The sequence below is a fragment of the Momordica charantia genome (assembly GCF_013281855.1).
Source record: "Momordica charantia cultivar OHB3-1 chromosome 6 unlocalized genomic scaffold, Mcharantia_2.0 BLBB01000006.1, whole genome shotgun sequence".
NCBI lineage: Eukaryota > Viridiplantae > Streptophyta > Magnoliopsida > Cucurbitales > Cucurbitaceae > Momordica > Momordica charantia.
The window spans coordinates 7,153,140-7,175,373 of record NW_028275164.1 but is presented as its reverse complement, the minus strand read 5'-3'; the positions used below and the strand labels follow the sequence as shown (position 1 = coordinate 7,175,373).

The window sequence follows — 22,234 nt, the reverse complement described above, 5'->3', positions numbered from 1 at the left end:
ATTGCCAATCTAACATAGTCTAATTGGTCAAGGCATGTATCTCACGAGTTCGAAATAGCTTAATTGGTTAAGACCCATAATTTCACTGAGGTGGTAAAAAAAAAAAAGTCACTCCTATGTGTTGTAGTCAACAAAAAAAAAAGTTATGAATAATATAATATTTGATGTAATATTAAGATCATCGTTAAAACTTAAACTCATCTTTCATTATCCCATCATTTAATTTTCTTTTTATATGTTATAATTTTATCTTTCTTTCTTTTTATCTCATTTTGGTCTTCGGGAAGGAAGATATTTTACTTGCTTTGAAATTAGAATGGTCGTTTTTGCTCAATTGCACGTCGTAGACTCTAAATGTTTCTCTACTTCATAAGGCCCTCTGACCCTCTATCAGCAGTTGGAAAAATTATTCCATGTGTTTCTCTCCCTCATATATGATCAAAGTCAAACTACTATTTTTAAATCTTCTCACTAATTTAATTATTATTAATTAATTAAGACATATTCTCGAACATAACACCTTCGAATATTGTTCTAACTCAATATATATTAAAATTTCTCAATATACATCCAATGATTAGGATTCACATTATTCCAATCATTCAAATAAATTTTTTTCAAGGAAATGCTTCTTTTTTGTCATTCAACTTTTTTAGCCTTAGAAGAGGTATGAATCTTAGTAAAGCATTCAATCCATCGCATTACTAACCTTATCAAAAAAAAAAAAAATGGTTGATTGCAACTTAGCATATGAAAGTCAACCCTAAAATGAGAAATAAAATTCCAAAGTCAATGCTTCCTTTTTGTTGTTTAACTTTTTGGTTTTTAGTAGATGTATTAATGCTACGAAAGGATTCGATCAATTGCATTCAACTTTAACGATCGGATGATCGCAACTTACTGTACAAAAGTTGACATTCAAATGAAAGATCTAAATAAACATGGAAATAATATATGAGAACGTCAATAATGACATACTTGCCAGGGATGATAGGAATTCACGTCAACCTTACCCAATTAGTAATAAAGTATTGTTCTAATAGAAATTCCAATGACATAATTTTTTTTTTTTGACGTGTGTATAAAGAAAAAATAAAAAAAGGCAAAAAGTATACCGTAGCAGGTAATGTAAAAAGACGCTTATTATTGAAGGATCATATCAATGGAAACTTTATTTAGAGGATCATATCATATAAGTTATACAATATCTAGACATCAAAATTTACCCGTGGAGTTGTAGTGTAACAGCCGCATACAGTTCCTTTTGATGTCAAAGATAATTATTGACTTACACATTACTATAATAAATCTTTGGAGCTATAGCTAGTTGATTGTACCATTTTTGTTTTATGAGAAAGAACCCAAGTTAGCGTTCAACCGTCTCAGTTAGCTTGAAACCATAAGCTTGTAAAAGATCCAAGGCTGCAACATGATAAAGTAATACGTTAGCAAATTAAATCCATTGTATAATAAACGGTAAGTTCTTAAAGTAATTTCATATATAGCATAGAACCACATATATTTACGCGAGCGTGTGTGTGTGTGTGTGTATATATATAGGATCCGAAGAGCCTAACTTTTAGATAGTTCTACTCACATCTCAAATCTACATAACTTTCGAATATGTCTTTAACTAAGAGTGTTTTTTTTTCCAACAAGTTGAGTATCCTGAAAATTTCAAGCAACTTAACCTAATTCAATTTTAGTTTGAGCTTAAAAGTAATTTGAGTTAGAAAAATTAACTGAGTTTAAAATGTAAGTGAGTATTATGATAACAATAAATTTATGAATATATATTATCATTCGTTTGGTCCACCTAGTGGACCCAAGAACCGGACCAAACCAACTGGGTTTAGAAAAAATGTAACCCAAATTAATATTCAACCCAACCGTGTAAATTAGGTCAGGTTGTTTGGATTGAGGTCGTTGGTTTTTTTAACACCCATAATTAATGACCATTAATCTTACATGGTAAAACTTTTTTTTCTAAAAAGATTTCTACACAAATTTGGTTGTCATATTTACAAATCTATCAGTACAGAAAAATAATTTGCAAATATGTCAATCATTTTAACTTTGCATAACTCCATTCGTGCCCCTATATACATTTTCATAATCAGTGATATACCGTTTTCATAATCAGTGATAACCCAAGTAGTAAATCAGTATGAAAACTAAATACCGATATACCATTTTCATAATCAGTGATAACCCAAGTAGTAAATCGTTATGAAAACTAAACACCGATAGAAAACAAAAGTTACATGATCATTGATATAAAATTTTAGTTTTATTAATATAGTGTATCAATGATAAACCAAATATGACATGAGTATGCCAAAAAAAATACTAATAGAAAATGAAAATTAAATAATTACCGCTATTTTTATAGAATCGATATGGTAAATTATTGATAGACCAAATATTATATAAGCATGCAAATAATGATAGAAACCGAAATTACATAATCACTAATAACATTTTCATTTTATTGATATGGTATATCAACGACCAAAGAGCAATTCAACATACAAAAAGAACACGGATAAAAAACCAAAATTACATAATCACTGATATACCATTTTAGTTTTATTGATACGGTATATTAGTGATATACCAAATATTAAATAAACGTAAAAAAATAACACTAATAAAAAACAAAAGCACATAATCACTAATATTGATATGGTATACCTGTGAAAGGCCAAATAGAAATTCAACATGCAAAAAAGAACCCTGATAGAATACCAAAATTACATACTCACAGATGTACCATTTTAATTCTATTGATATAATATCAAATAAGCACACAAAAAGATAATAATAAAAAAAAATAAAAGTTACATAAATATTGATATATAATTTTTATTCCAATATAACATATAATTTTTATTCCATTGATATAATATATCAGTAGTCTATTAGTGATAGACGTCTATCGCTAATAGTGCCTATTAGTGATAGACTTGTTTCACTGTTTGTAATTTTTTTTAGCTTCAGCTAGATTTGCTATTATGAACTATAAATGCAATTGACCTATTATTCTAATGCATATTCGTGCTAATGATTTAACAAACGGATATAAACCAAGAGGAAATGACGTTTGCACTTACCTGGATTATAAACTTCAGGTTGAATAGGCCTTAAAACACCTCGTGTCTTGATTCTATTGGTCAATAAAAGCTGCATTGACATAATATAAAGTCAACCAAAGTTCAAACTTTAATTAAGGATCAATATGGTACGGCAATGTACAGGTGGTTTACCAAAGCTCCAATAGCTACTGGAATACCAACACTAAGAGCCATTGCGCTGGTGGACTTTCCATTGCCCATTCTTCCAAATTCTAGTAACGTGGCCTTGCGACACTCTCTATGTTTGCCATCACGCGATTCTACTTGTATTTCATGATACACAAGTACCATGTCCTGATCATAACAAGAATCTGAACTTATTAACACTGACAAATACATGAAATATGTCTAATATATGATGCATGGTACAAGATATCGTTTATTAAAAGAAGAGAGATGAGTACTACTGGCCTTCCAATTAGTATCACAAGAGGATTAGTAATAAAATTTTGGACAGAATACACTTTAGGTCATTGACATTTGATCCTGGTATCTATCTGGTTCTTAAATTTTCAAATAAATTATTCTAAATGATTCCCGAGTTAAGTTGACGGTCAATTGACTAACAAAAGGATGACATGGATGGTACTCGATAGAAAAAACTTAATTCTCCTATTCCTTTGGCACTTCTACTGCGAATACTCAACATAGCTTCAGGCTTTGCCAAAGAGTTGCAAAAGTCTTTTTAGATAGTTGTGGAGGCAAGGTAGAAACTACTGGTATTGGAGCCCATGGATTTTTTGAGTTGAGATAAATGTAACATGGTTTAGCCAAAGAGTTGCAAGTTATTCTTCTTCCGAAAATCAGTGACCAACATTATATAACCTCAAGAGTGCTGGTATATTAAGAATGATCCGTAGGTAGACAATATTAGATTTTTAACAATAGGTCGCTCAAGGGTGTCTAAATTTGCAACGACCTGATAATATAGTATATTTTTTCTTTAATAAGATTGAATAAGTTCAATGAATGGTCATAGTTTGTCGCATCTTATAATTTCAAAACTATATTATTTAATGAAATTTTCTTCAGTCAACTATTTTAAGAAATCACCTAAAATCTGACAAACAAAAGAGAACCCTCAATACTCTTTTGCCTTTTTTTGACATCAAGATACATGAGACAAACAAAGTATAAAACGTAGCTGTCTAATAAATTTCAGATGGCTAAAACATAAAAAAAATATGAATGATCATTTTAAAGGGAAAAAGAAAGTGTACCTGCTCATTTGTTAAGTAGGTTAACCTTTCTTCCATTCTGTGACAAGTAACATCAAATGCACTTTGGCAAGATGAAGGAATCTCTGTTGGCTCATGAAGTCCCAAAAATCTAATCCATGAAAATGATAGATGTCAATGTCGTTGTTAGCCACTCATGCAGAATATAAAACTAATTTTTTGAACATAAAAAGAATGAGAAAGGGCTGCGTACACGATTGTTTTGGCCACTTTTACAGCAGTTTCTTTCTCCTTGCAGAGTCCACTAGAAATAATGCTATCGCTAATGTCATTCTCTCCAATCGAAAGGCTGTTAGATTCTTTTCTAATTTTGAGAAGTTCAAGCAAGAAATCTCGGAACAGTGGTTTCGTCCTATTCTTAAAAAAGGAATTAACTTCAGTGTTTAGGAATCCAATTTTTGCCAGAGTTCCCATCACTTTGCAAAATCCTGTACATAATAGCAGTAAACGAGTTACAGAAACAAAATTTCTTAAATGAAATCAGTAGACCTACATGCCAATCACTGCTAAAGTTGTTTTGTTTTTGTTTTTGTTTTTGTTTTTTTAGTCCTCACAAATAAATGTGGAGTATGAAGATTTGAATCTCCAACCTCGAGAGAAAAGTATGTCATTTACTACTAAGCTATGCGATAAAAATAGCATTTCTATTATTTATAATCAAAGGGCATTACAAAGAGCCAAAGAAAAATTAGGGAGCTCCCGGATCTCCCAAATAGGTCTCGATAAAATAGCAAAAGGTACTCCTCAAACTCACTACACTACCCAAAGTGTATATACCCTCAAATAAAATACCCACACTTTCATAGAAAAATGTAAATTGGTGTGAATTGTTTTTTCTAAAGAGCTTTCCTACAACCATTTCTTTGAAGCTATGGTTTCTTACGCCATCTCTTGGTGGAGAGTGTAAATTGTCTTCCATGATTCATTACTATAGCTTAAACACTCTATCATCCAATTGGAGATAATTTTTTGTAACTCTCTTGGATTGGAGTTGCTTCCTCTTTTGTAATTTCCTTGCCGTGTTGTTCATACATCAATGAAATTTTCTTAAAGATAAAAATGAAATAAAAAAAGTGAAGAGAACATACCTTCGTAGCGTAGGGTTCCACGAAATATGGTTGATGCCTCATGCCCTATGCCATATACATCGCCATAAATTAAGGAATTACGATTCGGAATGTACTCCAATGCAAAAGCTGGAAGGTCAGGTAAGCGTAGCCTCACAGCAGAATCATAAAGATCCTTCCCTGAAAGTTTGAACTGCTTGAATAAATTTTCTTATCAAGATTAATGAAGAAATTATGGAATGTCTAATGTGTCTTTAACATGTTGGTATTACATCATAATTGAAATTGAATACAGTAATTATTCAGAGAATTGACTGATAATTATCTAAGCTGAAGAGTGATAAGCTCTACTCAACAAGTTTTGTACTCTATAATCATAAGCATGTCCTTTTTTTTCTTTCTTTTTGAGATAATAAAGCATGTCTTCTTGTATACAAAGGAATGATAAATTAAGTGCAGAGTGCAACCTATTCTTGTTAACCCCACTTTTTCGGAATGTAGACAGCTCACCTTCAACTTTTACTGTTTCACCTTCAAATCTATATGTGGCCGGATTGCTTCCAGCTCGAATAGCTCCAGCAGGATTCCAACTGAGATAATTGATAAAGTAAGATTTGTCATTGAATTTCCGTAAATTAGATGATGCATTTAATAAATAAAATATTTAACATTCACAATGGTCCATCTTCACAAGGTCTAGTCATAGAATATTCGGTACTGGGGAGCTTGGATATTTCCATTCCTAACACAATCAAGAGAATCTGACCAAAAAGAAACTAAATCAAAGCAAGATTAAACACTGGATGCATGTCTTTATAAGCAGAGTTTCTTGGCCTCTCTGAAAACAAATTCCCATATTTGTTTGATGAGGAATGTGAAAAAATGGTGCGCGGGCCGGCTTACGTGAAACTCATCACTGCCTTGTAAGGGCATTGAGACCTATATCACATAGGCTGCATAAAAGTGGCTCGATCCGATCACAGAGTCCTAATATTTTATTTACATATAAGATATTCGTTCATGCAAGGCGTCTGGTATGCTCATTTGTCCACTCACTTTCATATAGCATTCATTCAAATGTATCCACTCTTCCACCAATTCAAGTCTATGGGATGATGAATTTTTGGCACATCCTATTGTGGTATCATGGCTTAAAAATCATAAGTATCACCAGAAATGATCTACGACAGATTACGTTACTGCCTTCCCATCTGGTCTGTCCGGCATGGCTCAGGCATGTCAACACTAATCCTAAGAGTTAACTTATTGTTTCGTCATCAAAATTGACTAAAAACCTATAACTAAACACTGTTTCCACCCCAGATCTTCGAAGTCCCTCCCCTTCTTTTGTAATATTTCATCTTATGAAATATTTGTTTCAATCTGATAGGAATTCCCTTTCCCTTAGGGTAATTAGGATTACTTGAGTTTAACAAGTGCATATTAGTATTATTTTTTATTTTTATTTTTTTTAGGATAAGTGCATAATAGTTATTAACCAAGTTATTGGTTATAAATAGAAGTGGGATGAATAAAGGTAGGCATTGTTTTTGTTGGTTTAGGCTTGAGTGATCTCAAGAGATCGAGGGTTCAACCTCAAATTACTCAATAGTTATCTTTCTGTATTTTTGTTCGTTATCAATATATTTCTCTGGTTCCTATCACTATCTCTCTCTGGACAATTTTCAGTTTGGACTATTTATGCCATGCAGTTCTCTATACTAAAGCCTTCGTAATTTGAACATACCATGGGCGAATGCAATTTTCAGTTTGCAACCTCAAACTCATTTTTAGATGTTCAGTAAGTTATGGGGAAACCAAAAGTAGTCAAAGTTCATGCATTACTACTTTGGACGAGTACAAGTACCTGAATTTATATGCTAATGGATTGTTTGCCGATTCTGGAGACGGAATTCCCCCACAATATGATATAAAGGACTTCACTCTCCTCTCTTGGAGATGTGACTCATTTATCATCTTCATTGCCAACATATGATCTGAAGCACAGCTCATTGAAGAAGGAAGCATAAAAACTGTTATAATTTTGTGAGGGAAAAACAAAAAAGAAACAAAAACTGTCCATACTAAAAAAAAGCATCGCATACATTCACAAAGTCAAAGGATAAAAGTTAATCAATATGTTACTCATTTCATACCTCTACCCTTTGATTTCGAAATTTGTGGACTGGTGATATGATGAATTTATTTATTTAAATGTCTGAATATCTTTGCTGTAAGCCTACTTAATTTTACATGAATTACGATGCTGTGTATCATAAACATTACCCGTCCACGCTTTAACTTTTCCAAAGAGAAAACTCAAGTGGACCTTTTCTTTTTTTGACAAAAAAAAAAAGTAGGAACTTAATACCCAGCTTATAAAATGATTCATTTAGATTAGATATTTCATTATTTTCTCTTGAGCATTATGAAGTTCTACTTATAAAATTATAATCAATTAACAGAAGAATGTTGATTACATAGTTATGCGTATCAAGTAAACAATCAGTAGAGAAGTTTACGTATCAAACAAATACATTAGCATAAGAAAAGATTTATGAAAAGAGGGATGCATGTAACACGCTTATGGGTGTGTGAATGAATCGTTAGTCTGCATGGAAATCAATTTTCTGCATATGACTCTTTAAAGGTAAAAAATCATTAATGGAGGGGCTCCACATTAAAATCTAAGAGATGCGATTACTTGGAAGGTAGAACGTAAAGGGCCGGTGTAAAAGTATGCAGGATTGTCAGAGAGTGAGGATGTTATCTACATGTCATGATCCAGATGCACCAGAAACTCCAAAAATCTTCAAGGATTCATGGACAAAAATTAGTCAAGCAAAGAAGAATGGATAACATTGTATCTGAACTCCATCTCTACGTGTTTTAACCATCATACAACCACTAGAAGTATATAAGTTTAAAAGCTAGATTAGTCAGAAAAACTTAGTTCAGATTAAAAGAAACCAAAAGATTATACAATTACATATCTAGATGAACCAAACTTTCAATAGCGTTAATATAAACAAAAAGAAAAGGTTTAAACTACCTATTCCAGGATCCAAACCCATCTCCCCAAGAATTGTTATACCAGCCTTCCTTGCCTTCTCGTCTAGCAATGACATGGAATCATCAACATAGCTAGCAGTGACTAGATGCTTTCTAAGCTGCAAACAGAATGAATCGTGTCTGAGTTAGCAGAGATGGGAAAGAAAATATCTACAATGCATAGTATTGTCACCTTTCAATCTTTAGTTTCTCCATAATTCAATGTTTTATAAGGATTGGAAACTAAAACATACTACTTTATAAAATAAGACGAGCTTGTATAGCTTGTACAGCTTGTTGAAGTGTGGCAAGCCATACAAGCTTTGAGCTCGAACAAATTCCCTGGACCAGATGGCTTCACAACTGAGTTCTAAAAAAAAATCGTGGAACATCATCAAGGAAGACCTTAGGAAGGTGTTCCAAGATTTTTTTAAGAATTCTATCATTAACGCCAGCATAAATGAGACTTATATCTACTTGATCCCTAAGAAGGTTGATGCTAAACGAGTCGATGACTACAAACCCATTAGTCTTACCACATGTTTGTATAAAGTGGTTGCTCAAGTTTTATTTGAAAGGCTTAAAAGAGTTCTTCCCTCCACTGTCATTGAATACCAATCACCTGTGTAGCTGGGAGGCAAATCCTAGATGCATCCCTCATTGCAAACAAAGTTATAGACGAGCAGTTCCCAAAAAAACAGCAAGGTGTTGTCATTAAGCTGGATGTGAAAAAGGCATTTGATATGGTCGATTGGGACTTCCTTGAGTTGATTTTGAAAGCCAAGGGTTTTGGTGATCGATGGAGGAGGTGGATTAGGGGTTGTGTATCATACTATCATACTATTATCTTTAGTTTTATTTTCAAAGTTCTTTTGGTGCAAACTTTAAAGGTACATAAATCTAAACTTATTATCCACAAAAATAGATGAAGCGTCTGGTATCTCCAGTTTCTTGAATTACTCAGAAACCAAAATAATAAGATAAATATTCAAAGAAAGAAGAACTTTCCTAAGTTGATCTATAAAACTTAATTGCTGAACTTCTCTCCGATGCTAATAGAAAAAATTCCAAGACTTGGTGAATTTTCACCTTTAACTGTAGTCCGAACTCAATAAATTATAATTTGGAAAAGTGTTCCAGGATGATACGATTGAAATACCTCAGATGAAACTTGTATTATTTAACACTAGATAGTACCTCAATGCATGCATTTGCTACAAGAAGATGGCAACTAGGTGGCAGCAGACTTATAACAACTTCAACCTGAAAACCGTTAAGACAACACAAACTGATAAATCACTTGTTGCTGCAACTAAATGCAATACAAAAGAATAAAGCAGCACGAGGTTTCAACACGGCCATAAGATTCTTTAAGCAACTACAAACATGTACGTTGTCACAAATATAATTTAGAAGCACTAAACTGGCTTTTAAAAGAAAATGTGAAAATAATATACCTGTGAGATATACATAAAAAGTTTCTCAGAATCCATAAAATCAAGCTGCACTGCCGTTGCATTAGGAAGGTCTTCAGTTATCTAGAATGGCATCAAATACCGATTCAATACTCGTAAGCTAAATAGTACGATATGCACATCAAAAGGAGATATGCACATAAATTTTCACAAAATGCATCGGAGTACAATCCCCATATTCTAGCCATGCAGTGTGAAGCCATAATATTTTAGCAGTACACTTCGCTATTTGCAATGATGGAAGTTCTTACTTCTTCTGCATCCTTTAGGTAAAGAGAAGCAACAATAACTTCAACATCATTCCAGTCTTCAGCATAGTTCTCTAGAAAGGTTTTCCAGAACTGAGAAGATGAATCAGCTCCACTTGATGCTAGAAGATCAGCAGCTGGATAACAAACTCGACCTGCTCCAAGGAGGAGAACAGCAGTCTTCCTTTTCACATCTTCACTTTTAAGGCTAGTCTCTTGAATCTTACCAACCTTTAGAACAATCTTATTTGTCTCCCGATTTATGAGATCAAGATTTTCTTCTGGATTAGCCATCAGACTTAGAGAGTAAATGATCTTATCCAAAATTACTATATCATCTGCACCAATCTGTCAAAAGTAGGATGGTCACTTAAGAAAAACATGTATTCGATTAATATGTTTGCTCAGGCATGGAGGAAACATGTTTGACTAATTACAGGATCAAAGAAAAAGTGTTTGCCGGGCTAGAAGAATCACAAAAAATAATGAGTTTGAATGGTAAACGATGGATTTTAAAGCAAGAAATCCAATTGGGCAGATAAAATTCAATAGTATATTTCCCAAACAATGTTCTGCCCTGATCACCTGGGAAGAGTACTTTAAAACTACCAACAGAAAGAGTAATATGATTGAATTTAAATAAAATAAAGCAGCAACTACTACTAATCGTTAGAATACGAGTTAAATTTTATGTTCATACAAGACACCTAACAAGAAACATCAGTTAGCATTTTGGAGAATATATTCGATCTATAACAAATACATGCTTTACAAAAAATTGATTCCAGTAAGTATGAGTCTCTTTTTACCTAAATGAGAAGAAAACATCAGGTTCAATTATTTCTAAGAATTATAAGAAATGAGATATAGGCATCGGTTCTTCATGACATAGATTGGAAATTTTGAAGGAAAGTAATTCAGATAAGATCAATGTTTTGGACACGTTAAGTCATCTCTCCTGTATAAACAGGATCAGGATCATGCTTACTTCAAGATCTGAATGTGACATAGCGTTTGCATTCTGGCCCACTTGACAGTTAACCAAGTGGAATGAACCACCTGCTGCTTCAATAATATCTAAGGCCTCATTTATTAGAAATTGATCAAATAAGTGGCCACTCAGAGACACCTGGCAGAAGAAATATAATTAGGATTTACTTCGACCATAAAATTTATGAATTATAGACAAAAATGAGAAATAATATCTAATATACGCCTTTAGCAACCTACCTGTATATTGAACTTTTTGTTGGAGCGGCCATTAGAAACATCCGCAGATAATTCTCTGAAAGTTAAGAATAGTTCTACTTATTAAATGGAAACGATAAAGCACAGCATTAGCCATTAAAATTACCTTTAAATTTTAATCTGCACTCAATATCTTAGAAACAAGTGGTTTATTTTTATTTAATAGCAAAGTATAATGTTTAAATATTTATTATAAAATGAAAAAGAAGTTCAACGATGCATTGTTGAAGTATTCTCAGGCTCTCGGACACGAATTTTCTGGACAGATTTATGGTAAAAGTTATTAAAATTCTGAGGTTTTGACATCAACTTCCAGATTATAAACTCCACTTGCATTTATCTAAAAGCGCACAATTATAGAATGAATTGAAGATGAGCACATTCTCGAATCAAAATGAAATGGAGAAGTGGTGAGTACAGAAGCTTACTCAGATTCAGACTCTCGCATACGTGGTATATATTCATACAAGGAGGTTAGTGCCCCTCTATAGGCTATGCAAGCTCTCCTCAAATGCATAGGTAACTCTAAAATGTCGACTGTAGAGGCAAGACTGCCAACAAATTTCGATAGGATGTCTCCAAAATGCTGGGAGGCCTTTTAGAAATAAAAGGATTTGTTAAACAGAGAGATAAAAGGCATATGTATGCTAAACAGAGTAATGGAATAAATCTAAAGTGAGAAAAAAGGGAGTTCCTTTTTGACAAAGAAACAGAACACCTAGTGAATACAAATCCCAGCAAAAGAGCAATATTCCAATCACCTCTTTGGCAAATTCTGTTGGAAGAATGTCAACAGCTGAACATATAACACCATTGCCTTCCAGATCACGGTGGTATGAATCATCAACAGGATCATATCTGGAAAGTGTACACTTCTTTACTCATTCAAGAACTTAAAAATTCTAGCCAACAATGATAGAATATCCAGACAATTCCACACAAAACCATCCAAATTTATAATTGCAGACCAAAAAAAAAAAAAAAGAAGTGCGACTCTCAAGAAATATGGCATTTAAAAAATAAAAAGTTAATGATCATAAAGTGAGGGGATAGAGAGAGTCTACACTCATCTGGAGCCTCAATATGAACACAAACCGAAAATGTCTTCATTTCACTATAATTGTGGATAAAAAAAAAACTAAAAGAAACAAGTGCGAATCTCAAGAAATATGGCATTTCAAAAATAAAAAGTTCATGATCATAAAGTGAGGGGATAGAGAGAGTGTGACTGTCTACACTCATCTGGAGCCTTAATATGAAAACAAATCGAAAATGCTTCATTTCACTACCCACATCTTTCTAAAGAGGGATAATGGAATTTCTTTTAGGGAAAGTAACACATCATATTGATTATAACAATACCCATGAATATGAATCTTATGTACCTGAAGAAAGGATAATCAATTGATGTTGTCTGGTTAATGAACTCTATTGAACCTCCTACATCACAAGTTATATCTGAAATTCCAACAAGAGGGCATCCGCTTCTCATTAGATCTTGAAACTGCATGGTGTTCAACAACCGAGGAAATCTTCCCTCCCAATACATGCAATTCACTACAAAACAGCAGGGAAATGACAAGATGTTTCAGATAAGCATGCAGTTGTATTCAACCAAAATATTCCCCATAGTAACATTCTAGCATAAGTATCCAGTTAATTAGGTTAAAATTAAATCCTATTGCGCCTCTGCCAAAAGCACAGATGTAGCACATGCGTTCATCTTTTCATTAAAGATATGAACGTTCTTTTCATAGATATAGACCAAGAATAGTTGGAGGATGTCAAGGTATCAATTCATATAGATTGCATTCCTTGCTATGAAAAATGAAAATCACTAGGAGCCAGATCATGGTTAGCTATTGCAATGCACAAGTCATACATAGTTACTAGATTTCTTTTTCATTATTTTCCATAACCAAAAGTTTTCTGTTTGAAACGGAAAGCACTATGGGTGTGCAATCATAAATAAATTTAGGAAAGAAAAAACAGACTTGTTCTAAGAATATAAGAGATGCTACTTTCAGAATTATGTTCATATATATATATATATATATATATATTAAGTGCATGGAATTCTCTGATGACTGCATTCTGCAAAACATCATCAAAAATAACATAATATTGCAGGCTTTTGCTCTTTAGTCCCTGATTATGTACAATTGTTCATTGAAGATCTCTTTTCATTATATGTGGGATAAGATTTCCTTCATTTTATATACTGCAAGTTTCGTCCTTAGAGTTGCATAATGAATGGAGGATGTAAACTTCATAGCACACACATACATGCCCATGCACGTACACATATTCAAACGACATCAGGACTAGAAATATTACAGAACAAAAGAAATGAAAGATGTTATTCACTAATTCAAATGCGAAAATGCACTCCTTTCAATTAATCTTGCTGCTGCAGAATATATTTTATGAACCAATCCTCTGTGCATAACGATCCAGTCATCCAGAAGTTTGAAAATAAAGGGGAAAATGGAAAAAAAGTAAAGAAATCAGACTTTCACTATGCCAATGGAGAGAAACAATGTGGGTAAATGTGTATCAGATGAAGTTAACAAGGAAGAGAGAGCATACCAATGACAGAAGCATATGGAGCTATCTTTTCATGGAATATAGGTCTATATTGCTCTGGATGAGCATAGTAGTCAACCTGAAAAACAAGATAAGGACTGGAATTTAGGTTCTTCTTCCCCCAGAAAACCACTAACCAATCAATAAGCATTCAATGACATTGAAACGCTTAATTACTGAGAAAGAAAAGTGAAGTTTAAACCTCATAGCAGATTCTAACATTCACAAATGAACTTATACATGAAGTAGGACTTAAAAGAAATATAGTCATCTGGAAAAAGGACATTCCAAAAGGCTCAAGGAAATAGATAATGGGAATACAGAATACACAGTAATAAATAATTGTCCTCGACTGAAGTAGATTCACAACATAAGACTTCTCAGTTCGAATCTTTTTTATTCAACCAGAGGTATTTAGACAATACTACAACATCGTAGCCAATTGAATAAAATACAAAAATATAGCAGGTGTATGATTGGGGATTAATATCATGAGTAATTTTGAATTGATTTCACATTGCCCTTATTCACGTTGATACCACAAAAGATCTCCATATTAATTTTCATAACTAATGTACCCTTCAAGAACGTCATATTAATACCAAATGTATGGTCAAAGCATCATAATAACCTTCAAGAACATCTAAGGACTAGGCAAACCACAAAGCAGAAGTGCAAAGCACGTATACAGGTAAGAACTTGAAGATGAGAACCTCAATACTAAATGCTCGAGCATAAGATAGATAAATTATCACATAGACCGTTTAAGGTCAAAATGCATTTTACTTTAATACGTGGGCTACCACTGCACGATTAGCCATCTAAGCTCTGATGTATCAGGAATTAAAGAAATCATGATAAAGGTAGCCTTGTCTAAGAATAAAAAGACATGGCTACTATGTCTTGCATGATATTGTTGAAAATTTGCGATAGTACACATAGCATGAAATAAAAGAGGATATAATGAGTTTAGTTGCAACATTGGAAGCATGGACACTTTGTTCTAAGCAGAGTAACAGTATTATCCATGTATCAAGCATGTACATGCTTGAATATGCTCTGAATACAAGACTTAGAGTGTCAAGATTATCGTTAATAATTTCAGATATGTTAGGAACAAGCTCAAGACACATTCTGAGGAACATATTCAGGATAGAAACAAAAATGAAGAAAAGAATACTGATAACTCTTTAATAAAACTTAGAAATATTTAATTCCAGAAACTAAGAAATGAAAAGATAAAAACGTAGAAACTAAAGATTGAAAAGGTGGGAAAACGGTTTATAAATTCACCATATAAAACTTAATTGAATGACATGAAACAATGTGGAAGATCATGTTTGTTATGAAAGTGGAAGACTTGATATATGATTAGTGAGATCTTTTGCTTTATTTTGATGTCAAAATTGTCATCACAGAAAAATTAACTTTAGATACTTAAATCTGTCTAAAAATTAAATTTTGAAATGAGAATAAAGTACATACATTTAAATTAATACTTCACATAATTCATTTTGTTTCAAAGCATTATTTAAAGTCATACAAAAATATATTCTGTTGGAAATGTCGATACCACACTTGTGTTCTAATGTTTTAAAGAATAATGTGGATGTATCCTCGCTGTGTCTATGAACATGATCTTCATATTGCAGATTTATCCAGAAACTATGCAACTTTCTTATGAGCAATTCATCAACTCTCAAATCAATTGATATTATCATGCAAAGCAAATGGCATTTTGTATATTTTACAATTCAAAAGGAAACTTGATGAATCTAGAATCCCTATTGTAAATTGTCTCAAACGAAAGAAAAAATAAATAAAAACTTACTCGATCAAATTTTTTTGTTGGATCTTTGTGTTCAGCCATGTATTGACAGGTCACAACACAACCATATACTTGGAAGACCCTCTCTTTGGATTTTGCAGGTCGGCGTTCCACATTCTAAAAACAGTGGGAGGAAAACTGTTGAGCAAAAGAATCTAAAAGTTGCTCAACAAAAATAAATTGTCCTCCAGATAGAGCAAGAACATGTTAGCTTTTCAGCAAGTATATATAAATAAGCATTGTCCGAACAGTGTTTCACTTCAAAAAGTGCTCCACTCGCATGGGAATACAATGCTTGAGAATTGACCACGAGTCATGGAGTCTTGCTAGAATCATAAATTCTAGATCATAATGAAAAAGATAATTGTTCTACATGTAAAATGTTCCACTTTTGTTTGATAGGAGGCTGAAACGAGTATCCCTCCACCTCTACGTTTTCATAACCAAAGATGAAATTATTGACATCCCAAAACTCACGATAATGATGATAATTTTTAAATAATGAAAAAAAAATCAAGGTTCCAAGTTTATAGACATCCCGACACGCAAGTGCCAAGAAGAAAACAAATACCGCAGAAAATAATTCCAATGATTAAAATTTCCAATGTAAACACTACAAATTTCAGATGCTAATTCTAACAATCAGTGTATCAAAGTCAATATCAGAAAATGCGCATCTATGTAGCAAGTACAGAATAATTAACACAATGGCGTGCATCTACTGTCAACTATACAAGATTGCCACAGAGTGAAAAATTCTCAAGAGTTTATATACAAGATTATAGATGTTACCTCAACAACACTGAAAAATGTTGACTTCACCTTTCAATCTCTCTTACAAAATGAAAATATGTGACAAATGTAGAATGCTCTAGTATTATAGTTGATATGAAATCATAATCAAATGTAAGGCTAGACCATTTGCTCCAATGATGAAAACTAATATTATGAGTAATTAAAGAGATCTATCAATCTATTTGTTCTTGATTATTTGATGTTTAATTCTTGAAGACACTAAAAATAAGTCTTCTCCACTATTGATGATCGGGCCCTCACCTTCCTATCGGCAACTATGGATTTTCAACTTACCAGCCTGATTACAATCAATTAGTTCATTATTGAAGAGGACAACTATGTCGATTAGTTCATTATTGAAGAGGACAACTATGTCAATTAGGATATACTATGAATTTTCAACTTACCAGCCTGACTACAATCAATTAGTTCATTATTTAAGAGGACAACTATTTCAATTAGATTATAATATTCAAGTCCCAGAGTGAACCATGAACCAAAGTAATAATATGTCAATAGGATATGTGAAGAGGTACCTGGAACCCACCTTCCCACATATTTCTGGAAGTTTACTTGGGTCCACAAAAGTGTGAGGAAGAAGCTTGAATATTTCTTGCGCTCCATGGGAAACTGTAGAAGAAATAAAAAGCAAATCCAATTTAGAGGAGGTATACGAACCAATGTAACAGTCATTTTCTTGATGACATAATTGATGCATGAGAAACTTGAAAGTTAATCGACAGTAATTCAATAATTAAAAAAACAAAGGATTTTGCATATAGGGAAACGGAAATATGTAGTTGATGCACAATTTTTCAACCTCAGACGAAAATCCTGTAACAATATCCTTTGTTTTTCAATAAGGATAACTCTTTATTCAATCTGTTGCTCTTGTTAATCTCTTTGTATGTCAGGTCTCAAGGTTATTCTTACAGAAGTCTATGATAGAAATTATTGTGGATTCCAACATCTCACCAACATTAGCTTCTTTAATTGGTAATAGCATGAGTGAATACCCTTTAAAATATCTATCATCTTCCAGGAGGCAATCCCTCCTCTCAAATTGAAAAAGTTTAACGTAATTGTCTTCATGAGGAAAGTGAAAAAGGCAAGAATTTTTAATTTGGTTAATTGGAAAAATATCTCAAAATTAAAATAGTAATAAGGGCTGGGAATTGGTAATCTTGTTCTTTGATATAAAGCTCTATCAGGTTAATTGGCTAGGGAGATTTTCTCGTAGGCCTACTTCATTTTGGTTTGTATCAATAAAAGTGAAAGTGGTATTTTAAATAATGGTTGAAATTTTAACATTGTGAAGTTTGATTTTTGTTGTTCTTATAGTTAAGTCAACGTTTGAAGAGTGAAGACATTCTGGATGTGCACAGTTTCAGCTCTTCGTTGAGTGGTTTTGGTTGGAAAGGAATGTTTGTATATTTTAAGACAAATAGGGAAATGCTCTAGAAAAAAATTTTATTTATCACTTTTCGTGGATCCAAGACTATAAACATTTAGATTTTGGAACCATTCTTACTTCTTCGTACTCTAGGTGCTTGACTTTTAATTTTTTTAATCTCTTTCCTTTTCTCAGAGCATGTTTTGTATTAATACAATCTTGCTTTCTATTAACAAAAATTCTAAACAAATATGTTTAATCATGCATACAAGCAGAAATTGTGATTATGGGGGGGAAAACCACGAGCAGCTTGTGGATTAGTAGCATTACTATGAATTATAAAGAGGATAATCAAGTAAAATGTGAAATACCATTTCCTGAACCAGTAAACACGATGACCAAAGGACAAATCTCTGGTGGTAAGCCCTGAGTTGCAATCTCCTCGCCCACAGATATTACTGCAGCCTTGGCAGCAGCCAGGGATGGGTACATGTATGACAAACCCAGCGAGAGGAAAGGAGTTGAAATTCCAAGACTCAAATACCCTGCATAGGTAACCATATTTAGTGGGGCATTATCATTATCCATTATACTAGAGTCCACCCGTCTCCGTGTTTGGTGTACAGTAGGAAACAAACATCAAACTCAAGCATTCTGAGTGTTCTAGATGTTATATAGACCTAAACGATTTGAAGTGGGCAATAAGTAGGCAAAAGAGTTTGATTACAACCGCCAATAAACTGCAGACGCAAGTTGAATTTCAGTTGACAGCCACTCTCACGCAAAACCAATTAATAAGAACAAATTAGGGAATCTGAAGCATGGTTATTACTATTTTTTTTTCCCTAGAAGACAGATTTTCAATTGATAACGAAAGCCTGGCCAGACGAATAAGTTCAATTTATCATTGCGCTCTACTCAAAACCACTCACCCACTCCTATCTTCACCCCCAAAATATATTCCGATCGAGTTGACGACACATGGAAAATATCACGAGTAAAAAAGTTAGAAGAATATTCCAGGAATGAAGCATACTCTGTCCTAATCCATGCAAAATGTCAATAAATCCAGCTCTGCCAGCATACTTTCCAAATGCAAGTAACCTCTTTCCATGATCTCCAACCATAAGCTCGTAATCATATAATGTCGCCTTTACTGATAAGATCTGAATGCCAGATAGAAAATTAGAAGAAGACTAATGGCCAAAAGGAATCTAAAGTTATCGATAAAAGAATCAACAGGTGTGGTACTTTATCTAGTAACGGCATGTTTTCGTTTTGCGCCTTGTGAGTGTGGGAGAAGAAGGCATAAGCTCTATCAGGAAAAATCATCTCCAGCTGCAAAAAACCTGAATAATTATCTCCAATTTACAACAAACAAAAGGGGAAGAAGTTAAACGTAAAGAATTTATCTCACCTTGGGTTGTTTGACTCCCACGATGAGGCCGCATTCTGACAAATCATCAGAAATCTCACAGCCTACATCCTTATACTGTGCATCGTGATAAATGCGTTTGGGCGATGGCTGAACAATTATACGAGATATTCCAGTTTTATGCCTTCCTCCGTGCAAAAGTCGAGCACAGTGTGCTGGGGATAGAGGCACCCTTCTTTCCCACTTATTACAGGACTCCGATAGAATCCCAACGACTCCATTCCCGATCATGGTGACCACTGCAGTGGACAAAATCGTACAATGAACATCGCTTCTGTTTACATTCAGCCGATATTAATAGACAGCCACACCTACAACTCTGTTCTTATATTTTACCAAGGAGCGGGTCACTAAAACCACTAAGCCACCGAATGGCTCTACATGTACAGTACAGAATAGATTAATCTATAAAACTGCAGATAACCAGAAACGTTATAAATTGCTTATGCTCTTTCTCATCGATGTTCTCTTGGAACTGATTCTAATCTGTACGTTTTAATTTACTTCGCTTCGCCAATGATGTAGAATTAAAGTATTGCTAAAAGAAGATTTCTCCAGATATACACAGCATTCAGGATGCTGTCTTCCACTTGCATTATGATCCTTCAGATTCATACACATGCATCAATAAAACAGAACAAAAACGAGTTTCCTCAAACATAAATAAACGCTCTGCCTCAATCTCGCATATATCAAACCAAATGCACGTAAAAAATAGTACAATCATACACATAAGCAACACACGTTACCGAATAAACGAGAACAATTGAATCCTCAGCGTAAAATTCGAACAAACAGAGATGTCCACCGTCGATCGTCGTAAAAAAAATCGCCAAATCCCGACCGCAGGTCCGCGTCCGCTTCTCTACAGCGTTGTAAATGACAGAAGCAGAATCGCCGAGAGAGATTAGAACAACCGCAGGAAATCAAATCAACAACATTCAATGGCGTGTGATCGATCGAGAGATTTACAAAATCACCGTCGCCTCACCAAGAGCACCGTGGTCCGCTTCGCGACGAAACAAATGCGTGGCGAGAAGATAACTTGCAGTGTACGTATGTTTCATTGCTTGAAAATGGTTACGTCGGCCATGGCTTCGTGGAGGAGTTCACGGAGAGCGCTTTCAGTCTGAAGTCTGAACAGAAAGAGAGAGAAAAACGACGAAATTTGTGGACGAGGACAAGTTAAACTAGAAAATTACAAGCAAGATCAGCAATTTGTACACGTGGAGGAAGGTGGTGGGCCCCGCCAGCTAATAAATTATTAAAAACTTTTTTTCTCCTTTTGGGATTTGCGTGACCGTTTCGGCCACGTAAGTATTTTTCCACGTGTATTATAATCAATTGCGCTTATCGTCAGACTGTTGATAATTCCAATTCATAATTAAAAAAGAAGCTTAATGGATAAGTGACGGCCAATTTTTTAATGGTTAGTTGTATTAATATTAAATTATATATTTACTTTTGTATTTATAGAGTTGCATTTATAATTTATCCAAAATTTTCGATTTTATCCCATTGGTCTCGGGTTTTAATTCCAGCCCTATACTTCTTTTAAAGTTTTAACTGGCGGTTCTCTATATTTTTTGATGGTTTCGGATTTGTTTTATGTAATTTAGTTACTTGTAAATCATCCTTAAATACACGTAAAAATTCAATATTCTTCTCCCTATTTTTGTTACCATTCGTGTTTCTATCAAAAAAAAATCCGTGATGAGATTCTTCTGAGTAATGAGACTTGCAAGTAAATAAAAGACACTCTGACACTTAAATCAGTTGTAGCTTCAAAACTTTAGGTCGGTTTATAATTACATATATAAGGATCCCAGAGTTGATCTTAGAAGTTATTATTATGCTTGAATTATTCTTGAACGCACATGTGATATTTTGGCTTGCAGCTCAACTCTTGGCTTCTGTCCTCATTCCACTAGTCGATGTCTACATATGATCTATGTTGCATGTGCCTCAACAATATAAATAAAAAACATATCATATATTAATATGGTAATTACTTGTAACCATAAGTAGAATTTTCTTTTTAAATTTGGCTTAAGATTTTTAATAAGACTAAACGTGGACAAAACAAAGAAGTGTGAGAAAAATTTTAATTTTAAAAACATAAGATTAAAAATGAATTATTTATCAACCCAAGTGTCTTACTTTTTAAGCTTTTAAATAAAAACAAAAACTAAGGATGCAAATGATTTAAAAACAAAAATCTGGAAATAGGTGACTCGATGAAAAGATAATTATATAATTTCATGTTTACATATATGTGTTAGGTAGTATATATGAAAATTGTATCTAAATTAAAACAAAAATAATCAAGATGTTTTGTAAATTTTGTTACCTACTAAATATTTAATTTAATCTAAAATATTATTAATTAATTTATTAAGCTAAGTGTTATGAATTTGGATAGAATTAGTATTTTACGATATTATATAATTTATATTTTAAATATTTTGATTTTAACAAAAAGGTTTAAAATATGAAATATTACATTTATCAAAATTTTTATCTTTTTAAATATAATTATTTATGCAGGTTAAAGTTCTTTATTCAAAATCTAAAAATACTAAAAATATTTATAAAAAAAAATTGTTTTCATAATTTTTGGATTATAGAATAAAAAACAAATTTCGAAAACATCTACTATTGATGGATTCGTGAATCAGAAAGCAAGAAACAGAAATTTTGATGGATTTGAGTTTGCATGACGGGGCACGTAGTCGT

The 22,234-nt window shown here is 33.1% G+C and overlaps 1 protein-coding gene across 3 annotated transcripts; it reads right to left on the bottom strand.

The window, feature by feature from the left end:
• Positions 1-1,124: 1,124 nt before the first annotated feature.
• Positions 1,125-20,674, bottom strand: LOC111016508 (lysine-ketoglutarate reductase/saccharopine dehydrogenase bifunctional enzyme). 3 transcript variants are annotated; one of them, XM_022291939.2, is made up of 26 exons: positions 20,490-20,674; positions 20,248-20,363; positions 19,481-19,737; positions 19,315-19,401; positions 19,100-19,229; positions 18,435-18,608; positions 17,218-17,300; positions 15,879-15,992; positions 14,051-14,126; positions 12,847-13,018; positions 12,223-12,319; positions 11,890-12,056; positions 11,444-11,498; positions 11,202-11,342; positions 10,217-10,561; positions 9,948-10,028; positions 9,688-9,753; positions 8,492-8,609; positions 7,307-7,436; positions 5,950-6,029; positions 5,461-5,619; positions 4,566-4,800; positions 4,355-4,463; positions 3,267-3,428; positions 3,114-3,183; positions 1,125-1,422 (listed from the first exon to the last, which is right to left on the bottom strand). In XM_022291939.2, the coding sequence occupies exons 3-26, from the start codon at positions 19,727-19,729 to the stop codon at positions 1,367-1,369; spliced, it is 3,156 nt and encodes a 1,051-aa protein (XP_022147631.1). In that variant the 5' UTR covers positions 19,730-19,737; positions 20,248-20,363; positions 20,490-20,674; the 3' UTR covers positions 1,125-1,366. The 3 variants fall into 3 exon arrangements, with proteins under 3 accessions (XP_022147631.1, XP_022147629.1, XP_022147632.1); XM_022291937.2 differs by having other exon boundaries at positions 20,248-20,674; XM_022291940.2 differs by lacking the exons at positions 19,100-19,229; positions 19,315-19,401; positions 19,481-19,737; positions 20,248-20,363; positions 20,490-20,674 and having other exon boundaries at positions 17,207-17,300; positions 18,435-18,452.
• Positions 20,675-22,234: the final 1,560 nt, after the last annotated feature.

Excerpts from the sequence above, each read along its gene's own strand:
- LOC111016508 (XM_022291937.2), bottom strand. The coding sequence starts at position 19,729 with ATGATCGGGAATGGAGTCGTTGGGATTCTATCGGAGTCCTGTAATAAG. Across the intron at positions 13,019-14,050 it reads TCCATATGCTTCTGTCATTG|TGAATTGCATGTATTGGGAG; the intron begins GTATGCTCTCTC and ends GCTGTTTTGTAG. Across the intron at positions 5,620-5,949 it reads TGAAACAGTAAAAGTTGAAG|GGAAGGATCTTTATGATTCT; the intron begins GTGAGCTGTCTA and ends TCAAACTTTCAG.